At 40.2% G+C, this 12,133-nt stretch overlaps 1 protein-coding gene across 2 annotated transcripts in view; it reads right to left on the reverse strand.

Annotated features, from left to right (window-relative positions):
- Positions 1-12,133, reverse strand: part of HOMER1 (homer scaffold protein 1) — a 120,569-nt gene that overhangs the window by 26,997 nt on the left and 81,439 nt on the right. For both annotated transcript variants that reach the window (XM_075739268.1, XM_075739267.1), the window contains exons 7-8: positions 7,516-7,626; positions 5,762-5,842 (exon numbers count right to left, since the gene is read on the reverse strand). In XM_075739268.1, the coding sequence (XP_075595383.1) occupies positions 5,762-5,842; positions 7,516-7,626 (192 nt within the window). The remainder of the gene's footprint in view (positions 1-5,761; positions 5,843-7,515; positions 7,627-12,133) is intronic.

The raw sequence follows: 12,133 nt of genomic DNA on the forward strand, positions 1-12,133 counted from the left end.
AAGGACAGAAACTTTTGGAGAGGGATAAAATTTAGTCAGTGAACGACAGATGTGATATATTTATTCAGGTAAGTTATTGCTTCTATCATTCAGAGATGTGCCACCTACTGAAAACAGCTTCTCAAAGGCTTACTTAAGTTCAGTATTCCCTGACTTAGACTACATGAGTAGTCTACAAGGACATAGTCCCTGTTAAATAGTCTTATACAGAAACTCATCCAGAATACTGCTTTATGGATGGAGGAGTACTACCTTACTCCTGTCCCACATTATAGGCCTTTTCACCCTGAAAATTAAGACAGAAACAAACTAGCAAGACTGATGTCAAGGTGACACTGATTGTAACAAATTTAAACCAGCAAGTGCAAGCCAAATGTCTTGTCTTGCTGCACAGTGCTCCCCAGGGCCCCACAGTAGCATGGCTGTGGGAGCCACCAGCACCGTACGAGGAGCTGTTCACACACAGCGGGGCGGGGGGGGAAGACAAAGCGGCAGCACATTACACACAGCCGAGGGGATCGGACCCTGAGCAAGCTCAGCTCCCACTTGCGAGGAAGAGGAGCCCCCTTGCACCAGCCCGCTGGGACCCCTCACAGCTCTGGCTTGTGCCTCGCAGGGGAGGGAGGTGACGGCTGCTCAGTTTTGTGCAAACCGGGTGCCCTCTCTTCTATCAAATTACTAATGCAGCAGTCATGTGTGTCTGGAATACCATATTGTTATTTTCTCCATTTGTTGCGTGTCTGGTAAATTCATGCTAAATTTCATCATTTCAGTTATGAAAAATACTTTCAAAGGTGGCGCAGGGACAGTGTATTTAGTACACCATACAACCCTGTGCAGCCGTTCTCTGGAAAAGTGCATTGTGAATTCATATTTGCATACATTACTATTTTTTTAACACCACTTCCCTTTACGGCAGCTTTGTGTCACAAAGCTTTAATGGGCCTGTTCTTGAGCTTTCACAACAGCTAGTTTCACCCAGCCATAGGGAGGGAGATTTGCAGCCATTACTGCTCCCACCATGAGCAACTCCTCTTTCTGCCCTCCCACTCTCCCACTGTTTTGTTATGATCCTTCTGTCTCACTCAAAGCTAACAAATATATTCATGTTTACACTGGAGAGATCTCAGGTAACCATAAGAAACAACCTGACCCATACAGAATATGTATTTGGGCAGTCAGGAGTAACAGGTATAAAACAGCAGCCTTATGTCAAAGTCTGTGGCCCAAGACACGTTTCCACCCGTGAGGGGTCTGATGGCAGTGTCAATCGGCCGCTGAATCCCTGGCCAGAGGAGGGATGGGGTGATGTGGCCAGCACTCAGTTTTGGCTCCCAGCCTCTGCAGGGGGGGAGAGCTCTGGTACTGCCAGCAGTGGTGCAGGTGGAGAAGGCAGAGCCTTGGGAACCTGATCTCCTTGTAACTGTGGCTGCTGGTGCAGCCAAGGGTCACGTCCAAGCTGAACTGCAATACCTCACTTACTTACTTCTTGTTTGGAAATGGGCAAGTTAAGAACTAGAGTTTTGGGCACTGGTCTTGAACAGCACAGCTGAGAGCAGGAATTACCCCTCACTGCCACGACCAAGAGTAGAATTAGTTTAATCTGTTTAACGCTGAACAATATAGCAAAGCACTAAAGGAAGCTAACTGAAAAGACTATTTGTAGAAACAATATAAATTAAAATACATACATGCTTATGTAGGGATTAGCTACCCCACCACTACTACAAATGAACAAGCTTACTGATTATAACCCAGCCATAGCCTCTGAAGGCTCTCCTTCACGGACCCTACTCCTGCCCTCCAAATTGGGTACTGACAAGTACTTCCTGGTGTAGTGACTGCACAGGTTCAAGACCCTCTGAGGCCAAGCGACTGCAGTACAGGACAAAGAGGGAAATTCACCGTCTTCTCAGCTCTGCAGGAATGACACAGTCCTTTCTTTAGCTCACACAAACCTGACTGCTGTTCTTCCATGTTTTGCTCAAGCATCCTGCTTCTCCTATCACTGCTTCTCTTACACTCACCCAATGTGTGTGCTCCAGGAAGTCTCCTTGCCACTGCTTTTACCCCACAGACAGTTAATTTATGTAAGCAGGCAAGCCAGTGGCAAAAGAAACCACTTTGGAACAAATCCATGGATACATACATGGTTTTATTTTGTGATATCTGGGCCTGAAGAGCATCCCAATGGCCTGTATCTAGCACTGGAGATCATTTTTCAGGTCCCTCTCAGATGCTCTTAAACTGAGGAATTGTTCTGCTGTGAGCTGTTAAGAGTGGGAGCACACAGGTAAAACTGAAGGCTTTGTGTTAAATGTTGGAACTTCCATCCATATTCAGCAAAAGCCTAACTCTCCGTTGCTAGTCCTTGCCCTGTATCCCTTCAAATCAGAAGAGCTCCCTTCTTTTGTTTAAACTTCCAGGTGGTATATTTTTTTAATATTCCATTCCTGACATCTCTTCCCTAATCCACATACATTTGCTTCCCAAACATTTCCTCAGATATACTTTCTCCCACACTTTCTCCTGTTTTATTTTCCCTAGCTTATGCTTAACATATGTAATGATGTATGGGAAGTAGAAACAACAGAAATGTGCCAGGAGCTGTTGCTTTTAATTTCTGGAAAATGCTTCTTCCCAAATTTTACATTTTATCCTTACACATATTTACCCTAGACTAGTATTAGTGATTTTTGCAATGGTATTGCATTACAAGTTCATGTCCAGCTCCTGTGCAGTTTCCTACTACAAATCAGTCTACCTCAAAACTGTTGCTTCTAGACTGGAAGAAGCGGAGAGGTATCCATGTAACATAATCTATTCCTCTAGTTGTGCCATTTCACTTTATTTGCAGTTAGTCTCATCTAAAAATAAACTGACTCTCCCGATGATACATTCAAGCCCTTTGCAAGGTGTATTTTACACTTTTTTCAAGCTCTTTTACAGCAGACACAGTAATTTCTCATGCATTGTTTTCTTTTAGAAAAGAAATAAATTATTAACAAGTTATGTTTGTTGTTTGCACTGTAATAATCTTTTGTGGAATTCAGTGCAAGGATCAGAATAAAATATTAAAACCATACACAACAGCTATATTTAGGAATAAGCCATAGTAATAAAGATATTCTGACTTACTGTGTCACACTGATCATGACTCAGTGACATATGTCTACGCTACATTGCTAATGAAATTATGAAGTAACAAGGGCCCCAATACTTACCCTTCACAGTGGTAATGTATTGCTCTTCAATGGGATTTGCCAATGATAGATTTCTAATTCATGCCCTGATATGAGTGTGTCAGAAATGCAATTCACCTTGAAATAGTAATTTCTTTGTATAGCTGTCCTGGTTTCAGCTGGGATAGAGTTAATTTTCTTCCTAGTAGTACGTATAGTGCTGTGTTTTGGATTTAGGATGAGAACAATATTGATAACACATTGATGTCTTGGTTGTTGCTAGGCACTGTTTACACTAAGTCAGGGACTTTTCAGTTTCTCACACTCCCCCACCAGCGAGGAGTCTGGGGGTGCATAAGAAGCGTGGAGGGGACATGGCCAGGACAACTGACCCAAACTGGCCAATGAGGTATTCCATACCATATGACATCATGCTCAGTATATAACCTGGGGGAAGCTGGTTGGGGGTTTAGACCACAGATCAGGAACTATCTGGGCACTGGTGGTCTGTGGGTGGTGAGAAATTGTGCTGTGCATCACTTCTTTTATATATTCTTCTATTATTGTTATTGTTGTTACTATTGTTGTTGTTGTTATTATTATTGTTATTATTATTATCATCTTCCTTTTCTGTCATATTAAACTGTCTTTATCTCCACTCACAAGTTTTATTTTTGTTTCCAATTGTCTCCCCTACCCCACTTGGGGAGGGGAGTGAGCAAACAGCTATGTGGTTATTTACCCTGCTTAAACCATGACAACAGCATTTTTGATTCAGGCTGTATTCCAAAATATTTTAGAGTCACATAATCCATTTGCAAGAACAAGAGGGGAAAAATAAAGCAGAAGACAAAAGATTGAGACAAACAGATAATGGACTCTGGGAATAATCACCCTGAAAACAGATTATGAGTCAACTAAGTGAACAGATGTGAGATGGTTCGTCTGGAGCTACAGAAGAAAACACCAGTTCACTGGCATCACACATGTAGGGTGAAGTGGCTCAAAGGCAGCCAGTATAATCAAAGCAGAATGATTACAGAAAAGCAAAGACTCGAGATCTTTGAGATGGGCTACATCAGATGAGTAATAATCTTTAGGCTTAAGAAAGGCAACTTTTAATTCAGATCCTAATGTGAGCTTTATAGTTACTTGAATAGAACTATTTTCAGAAACTGCCTACAATGTGATGTATGGACATATACGCACAATATATCCACTTGGTTACTAAAGATATTAATATACCAAAAGGAAGCTACTGACTTTATAAAGTACAAATTTTAATAAGAACTTAGCATTTTCTAATCTTTTATCTCTTATTAGTCTTTCATAATTCTGCATGCTAAGGATAGCTAATTCCTGGCTCACTATTACTTTTCATATGGTCTTACACTGAAATTATTGCATATGTTAATGCTAGAACAATTTCCAACTTTCAAGATAATCAACCATTTAAGTTCTCTCAGATACGTGCCTTTTCAGCTGAAAACTCCCATTTATAGCCGAAAGCCAGCACCAATTTTTGCAATAGTGGAACAGGCAAGCTCAAGTGTATTCAAAACAATCTTTAAAGATTGTTTTGAGTAATAACATGCTTTTTTCCAAATAATTTGACTTAAGAATGAGGAAAAATGAATAAATTAATTTTGTTCTTATGTGGTTTATTCTGTAAGTTAAAATGAGATTCAAGGAAGTTCCAATTCAGGTGATGCATTTCAAAGAATAGCTGCTTAATGATTTTTAAGCTGTGGCTAGTCTGATGGGCTTGCTTTCAATGTAATTTAGGTAGAGACACAGCAAGGGTCACCTTTTACCACTTCATATTTGGAGCTATTTAATGCCTGAGTTTCCAGTCCTATCAAAACTCTGAGTCTGAATTCAGAGTTTAACCCACCTAGGCTTTGGGTCAGCCTCATTCCAAAGGCAGGTTTCACAAGCAAGGTACGTATGTGCAGGCAGAGTGAGCCCAGCGACAGACAGACAGGAGCTCAGAGGTAGCAAGGGAGGGTATACTGAGGGCACACCGAGTCCAGTAGGCTGAGGTATCTGGTTTTACGCACAGTAAATAAACAACCCAGAAAAAAACAACAAACCCACAATGATTCTAAATAATTCCAAGAAAATGGCAAAGTGTGTTTTTAAAGTCTGTACTACACAAGAACCCCTTAACCTTTACTTTCTCAGGGCATGTTTAAAAGCTGAATACAAACTCATCCCAACCTGATGATACACAGCCTGACAGTTTCAGTGGCACTCAGGACCCACGGGTAGACACTGCAGTGAAAATGAGACCAGAACTACCCAGGATAGATACTGATGAAGGACACGTGCTAGCCTGAGAGTACTCTGTGGACTTGTAAATGAGATTCGGGTCTGTTGGGTAAAAATAGCAACTTACAGCAGGTGGAAGTTTTGATACAAACTCCTAAGGACCATCCCAACCCACCACTTTGCAATGCAGTCTAACTTACATATTTATCTGGTATCTTCAGTGAATATAGCACAAGTTTCTGCTGATGATGTCACTTGATGATAATTTTTCCCTTCTCTCTAAATTAAGATGCTACACTATAGCTCACCTGTAACTTCTGGGTCAGAGAATCCCTCTGTGCCTGGAGCTCTCTGGCATTCTCGATTTCTTGTTTCAATCCTTCTATTTCCTAAGGGAGAAAAAACAACCTTGCTAAAAACATGTTACCTGGCTTGGCCTCAGTGCAGGTAAGCTGGCTACCACTTCTCCTCCTGAGCAAGCCATTGCAACGATACCAAAGCTGGCAGTTGGCTAATGCCCATTACAGCACATGAAGTTTAAGCCCTGTTCTCAATAGTCCTGAATCACAGTCCCAAAACAGCAATTCCATTGTGAATAAACAACAATACACATATGCATTTTCTTTTATAAAAGTCCAAGTTTTCCTCTCCCACACAAAGGAACTGAAATAATTTTTTCCTGCAAAATTAAGGGGCTTTGTAATTAGAGAAACAATTTTATACTTTAAATTCTATTTGAATCTATCCTTCTTTTTTCAAAAGAAAAATCCAAATTTCATCTGTCAGCTGCTTACTATGGCACTAGCAGCAGGGCTGAGCATCAAAAAATTGCCTGCTTTGACCATTGATTTCTGTAAAAAGACAGTTTAAAAGAAATCGTATCTTTAATTTAGCATGAAGAAAGTACTAAAGTATAAAAATCACAAATACAGAAAAAAAAAAGAATGGAAGAGAATCCTTTTCTTAGCTTACTTTCAGAAGACAAGAAGAGAAACAGTTAATGAAACTAAAAGGTATCAAACTTAAAAATATTAAGTACTTTTCCCCAGAAGTGCATATTCACCTCCCAGCACTCCTTTCGGAAAGACATCTTTGCAGCCAACAGCTCAGCATAATTCAAAAGTGAATGGGCACCAAAATGGGAAAAATTACCAAGCTGAGGCTAATCTCTTCAGTATGAGGGAGTCTGGAAAAGGCTTTGTTCCATTTTGGGGAGGATATTCTGTCACGACTGTGCTCTCCTGCATCCTCCTTGGAAACACCTAACAACCACCCCGCTGGAGGCACGACCCTGCAAGACATGCTGCCTTCCAAACACGCACAGCAGTGCCCACTGCGCCTGTTAGCGAGGGCTCAAGGGATCGAGTCTGACACAGGGCAAATAATCCTTTGTACACCTTTCACATTCTTTCCACCTCCTTTTTCCCATCAATAAAGGGCGATTCTCAATCATTCTGTGGCATAGATTTGCTCTCCTCTAGGACCTGTGACAGTGCAGGCGTTACTCCAATTCCTTTTATGTTCATGCTGCTGGTCCAGCCCAAGGCAGATGGCATAATAAATATTATCAAGTTTCAGGCCGGGGGCTTGGCATGCGTTTAAGGAAAGGGCTGATCTTACGGATCATAAAAGTCAGCTATATTAACATAGCCTGAAATACAGATTGGCCTGAAAAAGGCATTGATCCTTGTTCCAAACCCTACTCTCCAGAAAAAGAAGAGCATGCGTAATGACAGCTTCCCTTCTTAGCGAATCTGGACTGCATCAGTGCAATGACTGCTCTGTGGAAACCACTTAAGACTTACTTCTGCAAACAGAGATGCTTAGTTAAAGCAAACAGGAAAACATGATACTTTTTTTTGTTGTTCAGATATCCAGCTCTATATTGGCCTGATGTAATTATATACATGCAAAAATATAAATAATTTCAAAGAAGCTGAAAAAAATTTTACTTTAACACCTACAGGAAACAATACAGTATTTCCCAGCCATCACAAGCTGAATATTGGAAGCCTTTAGAAATGACATAACAGAAAAGCCAAGAAAAAACGTTAGCAAATACCTCTTCTTTTTTCTTCAGTGTAGACTCTAACTCCTGTATTGTCTGGTTTAATTCTGTTTTATGTGTGTGAACTGCATTAGCTTGACTGCTCACACACTCTAGCTCAGTCACCTGTAAATAAGTAGAAGAAACACATACAGAATTAATTTCAACAAATTCAAGATACTATTACTTCTTTGCATCAATAGCTGCATTTGAAATATACCCCTAGTTCTGGGTGACTTACGTTGACTAAAATGGTGAAGGTGTTCTTATGAAGTTAGCATAACATTCCTTAACAAATTCTTTAGCATAAAAATGGTTGCTATGACTTCTTGCAAACAATACAATTAATATGTTGCAGACTGAAAAACACATTAAATAAAACTTATACTTACTAATTATTGAAAATTTTATTAAAGAAGCTGAATTACCATTTCAGACACAGATCTGTCTAACTAACCTCTCCATCTGACACTTTTTAATGTTGCACCATCTTAAGAAACTAAGCCGCAATGCTCACCCACTTCCTGGCAAGCCAATTAACATTTCACAGTCTCAATTTCTGACTAGGCATCAAGAGTGTAATAGCAGATACTCAGCCACCAATGTACTACTGCCAACTTCTTACTTCCTCTAGTTTCGGATCTCATCTCTCAGCCACAAAGCCATCAGCTAATGGCACAATTTGGATTGGCACAGTTCCTCTTTATTAGCAAAGAGCAAACACTCTCCATCTGCCCTCGGATAAGTTAAGATACTTGGCAGTGGTATGCCCTTTTTATTTTATTTTTTATCGAGGAGATGTTAACATCCTGCCATTCACAGAAAAATAGTTGTCAAAAAATAGCTTCTGCACCAAAGAAATAAAATCCATGCAGCTAGAGCCTACACAGAAAAGTCTTTGTTCAGGTACATCTCAAATTACAGACCAAAATATTGGAGAATTCTCACACTGCATGTCTGCATGGATGTGTGCACCAAAACCTTTTTGTTTAATAACAAACTGTTAAAATATTTACAATACTATTTAAAACCTAATAACTCATTTTTTTCCAAAAGATATGAGCCCGTCAATCTTAGCAGACAGTCTTCAACAGAGCTACACTATCTACCTACAGTAACTAACAAATCTTGCCCAAAAACTACTTTGAACAAAAGGCTACCTAATTCTGCAACGAAAACGTTTAGGTCTTCATCTAACTTTCTTGGAGAAGTAGCCCTTAGACAGGGGGCAGGCATTCTCCAGGACAATTTTTATTTCTTAGATAAAAAACCATCTCAAGAAGTCAAGGTTGGTGCCCTCCAGCACCAATGTAGTCTAGCTAGTGAAGCCACTGTGATGCCAGTAGTTTCAGATTCTGAACTACTAGTAGGCTCAAAAGGTAGATTACTGAGTGCAGAGAGAAGTCAAAAGAAAGCCAAGATTAAATACATCTCTATCAACTTCTCCTTTCTGAGTCATAGGGCATGAACTTCCCCTCTGTAACATACACGATGAGTCTAGTTTCTTCTACTGGAAAACTGTGATTAGACATTATCACATTTCAGGTTTATAAATGGAGAGAACTGAGATTACATCAAATTCTTGGGAGGGGTAAGGGGAATGAGGATATAGCTTGGTAACACAACACCCCACCCCCCACCCTGAAGAACTATCTCATTCGCTGGAATCGTCCCAAAAGAAATACTACTGCTCATGGCAAAAAGTAATAGCAGTTTGCTCAGTTTTATATGGCACTAAGCATTATTGAAGTCTTTGATAATTTTCTCAATTTGCTTCAATTACACAAAAATAAAGCTATTTAGATTCCTTGTGACTGCTACCAATTGTGACTGCTACCTTGTGACTCTTAGTATTCACCACTACAATTACACAAAGAAGCAGAATCGGAACACACCGACTGGGATAAACCTATGTTTACATAGTGTCTGAACTAACATCTAGATACAGCAAGAATCACAGAGGCACAGTGTAATTGAGGCTGGAAAGGGACCTTGGTGGTCATCCGGTCGAGGCCTCCTGTGAAAATAGGGGCAATTTTTAATCACATTTGATTGCTCAGAGTCTCGCCCAGTCAAGAACCCTTCACTACCTAGCAGAGCTGCCACAGTTTTACACAGGTTCCTGTTTTTCTGACATTGTGGGTTTATGCAGAGTTCTTGCTCATTGCTAAGTTTTGCTAACGCTGTCAAACTCACTCACCTCGCCCACCTTCACCCCTTCTGATGTTTAATTTCTTAAAAATTTCCAAGCTTTTCTGCTGAACTTAGTCTTGAATTGGAGGCGGAAGCCTCTGTGAACCCAGGGCTAGGGTTGTTAAGGGAAGCCAGGGTCATGCCCTCCCCCACACATTGTGGAAGACTGGAACTTTGTATGGCAAGCTCCAAGAAGGTCAATTTCTCTTTTAAAGCTGTTGCACTCAGCAATACCCACTGGCTCTTACCAATCACTGGCACAGTGAATACTCATTTACACAAAGTGTAGAAGCCTCAGTCTGGAAAGACAGAAGAAAACTCCAGTCCCCAAACCACCTCTGTCCTAGCACCTAGTGCCTTGGAAGCAAGTGTGCAGGGGTGTCTTACTGTGACTAAGGAAGTGCTTGGACCCCCACTGTTCTCCACATGGTCTCCTCCGGGCTGGTACACACAAAGAGAATGCACGTGTTGGTGCAAGCTTGGAATCCAAGGAGGCTGATGGATTGGATGAAATGTTACTGCTCTTGGCTGTGTGTATTGCTGCTGGCTGAAAACACCTTCCGCAACAGCCCCGCCAGCTGCATGGCTCACGTGAATGCTCCCCAGTACACTCTGCTCCATACTAACTCAAGACATCTATTGAAATTGCTTAAGCAAACACAGCTAATTTTGCTTGAGCAGAGCAGGGAGTGCTCTCACAAAGCTTCTTGCCAACAGAGGCAACTGCTGACAGAATGGCAATTAATTACCAACACTAAAAGGGCTGTGATGTCTTACTCTGGTCCAGCTTTTCTCTGGGCAAACATCCATCTCTTATTGCTTATGGAAGAAAATAATGCATCGTTCAACTGTTTTGTTTACTGCTCGTTGAAAAATCACTAAGTTGGAAAAAAGAATTAAATTAAAAAAACAGAGTCACTTTAATCACAGTCTTATTTAAATGGCCGTTCCTACAGAGATGTGAAAAGATGTCAAATACGTTCATGACGTTATCTTCTTGAATGTAGCTATAAAAATGAAAATCATACTATGGCCCTTTCAAAAAAAGCTGTAGAGTAAGATGGGCTGGCAAATGATGCTATGTAAAGAATATGCAATTGAAAACAGAAGTAACAAAAAAGCTCTAGGCAAAAATGTGGATAGCATTTACTTGCTCTATTTCCTTGTTTCAAATTGAATTTACTTTTCTTATGACCAGTAGTCCAAAAATCATTAAAAGTAACTGTTTATGCATTATGCACAGAAGGGGGCATAAAAGGAAGCTGAAATGCTTTGGTCTGACCCTCCCACGTGCTATTTTCAGGGACATCTCCTCATTCATTATTTCAATAAATCAATCATTCAATGCTTTACACAGCAACACTGAGAAATGTACCTGTGATTAAGCCTTGTTTCCAGCACAGAATTCACACTCAAAAAACAGTCTGAAAAACAACTGATTAAACAAGGTTCTTGTATTGTGCTATCATCGCAAGAATGCACTGACTTGCATATCTGCAAAAAGTCAATACTGTGGCTTCGTATTTAACATTAAAAAAGTATTCTTCTTAATCTCTGCTTTTTTATTTTGCATTTATCATCCAGGTAAATATTGCACATATGGAAAAAATTCTGAAAGTGCTTTTTAGGGACTGTTTAATGAGCTAACTCTTCCAGTATATGGCTGGCATTATACTTAACTGCATACTTCAATGAGAAATATATCAGCTGAAGTAAGACAGCAAAGAAAGTTGTTCCAGCAGAGTCTAGACCTTCTCAGTAGAGTCCATTCTAGAGTTTTCTGGAAATGTTAATCTAGGGTCAGCAGCCTATAAATAGAGGAGGATGCCAGGCAGAAGTTTTCATTGCAGCAGACAGCTAGCACACACTGGGCTGCTGGAGGAGGCTTTGGGTCACATAACACAACAAGGAGTAACAGCCTTGACGTTAGCTTAAGACAGTGACTGTCCAAAGCTTCAGAAGACTGAAGAATCCCTCAAAGAAAACAAACTAAATCAAATCACAAAGAAACCAAGAGAGGAGATTGCATCAAATCCCAACACAGACAACTACTTCACCAGTAAAGAAGGACTTCAGTTAGAGGCAAAGAAGTGGGAATGACAGAAATATTTCAAGTGGTCACCCTCCCCAAGCAATTATTGACTGAATGTATTTGCACTATGTTTGCTGCAGGTTGATTCATTTTTTTCAAACCACTTTCTTGAAATAAATGTGTACACTTCTGATCTCAAACAACAATAGTTTTTATTCAGCATCTTAAATTCAGTACCAACAGATCATGAATTCATTCTACACTTCATACAGAAATTACTTCAACTGCTACAGAAATGCAAAGACAGATGGATTAGAACATATTTTCAGTGCACCTGTATGCTATTCTATATACCTGACACTATTAACTTGTTGATTCCTATTTTTATCCCTTCTGCTTACTGTGGAA

This window comes from Balearica regulorum, chromosome Z (assembly GCF_011004875.1).
Source record: "Balearica regulorum gibbericeps isolate bBalReg1 chromosome Z, bBalReg1.pri, whole genome shotgun sequence".
Lineage (NCBI taxonomy): Eukaryota > Metazoa > Chordata > Aves > Gruiformes > Gruidae > Balearica > Balearica regulorum.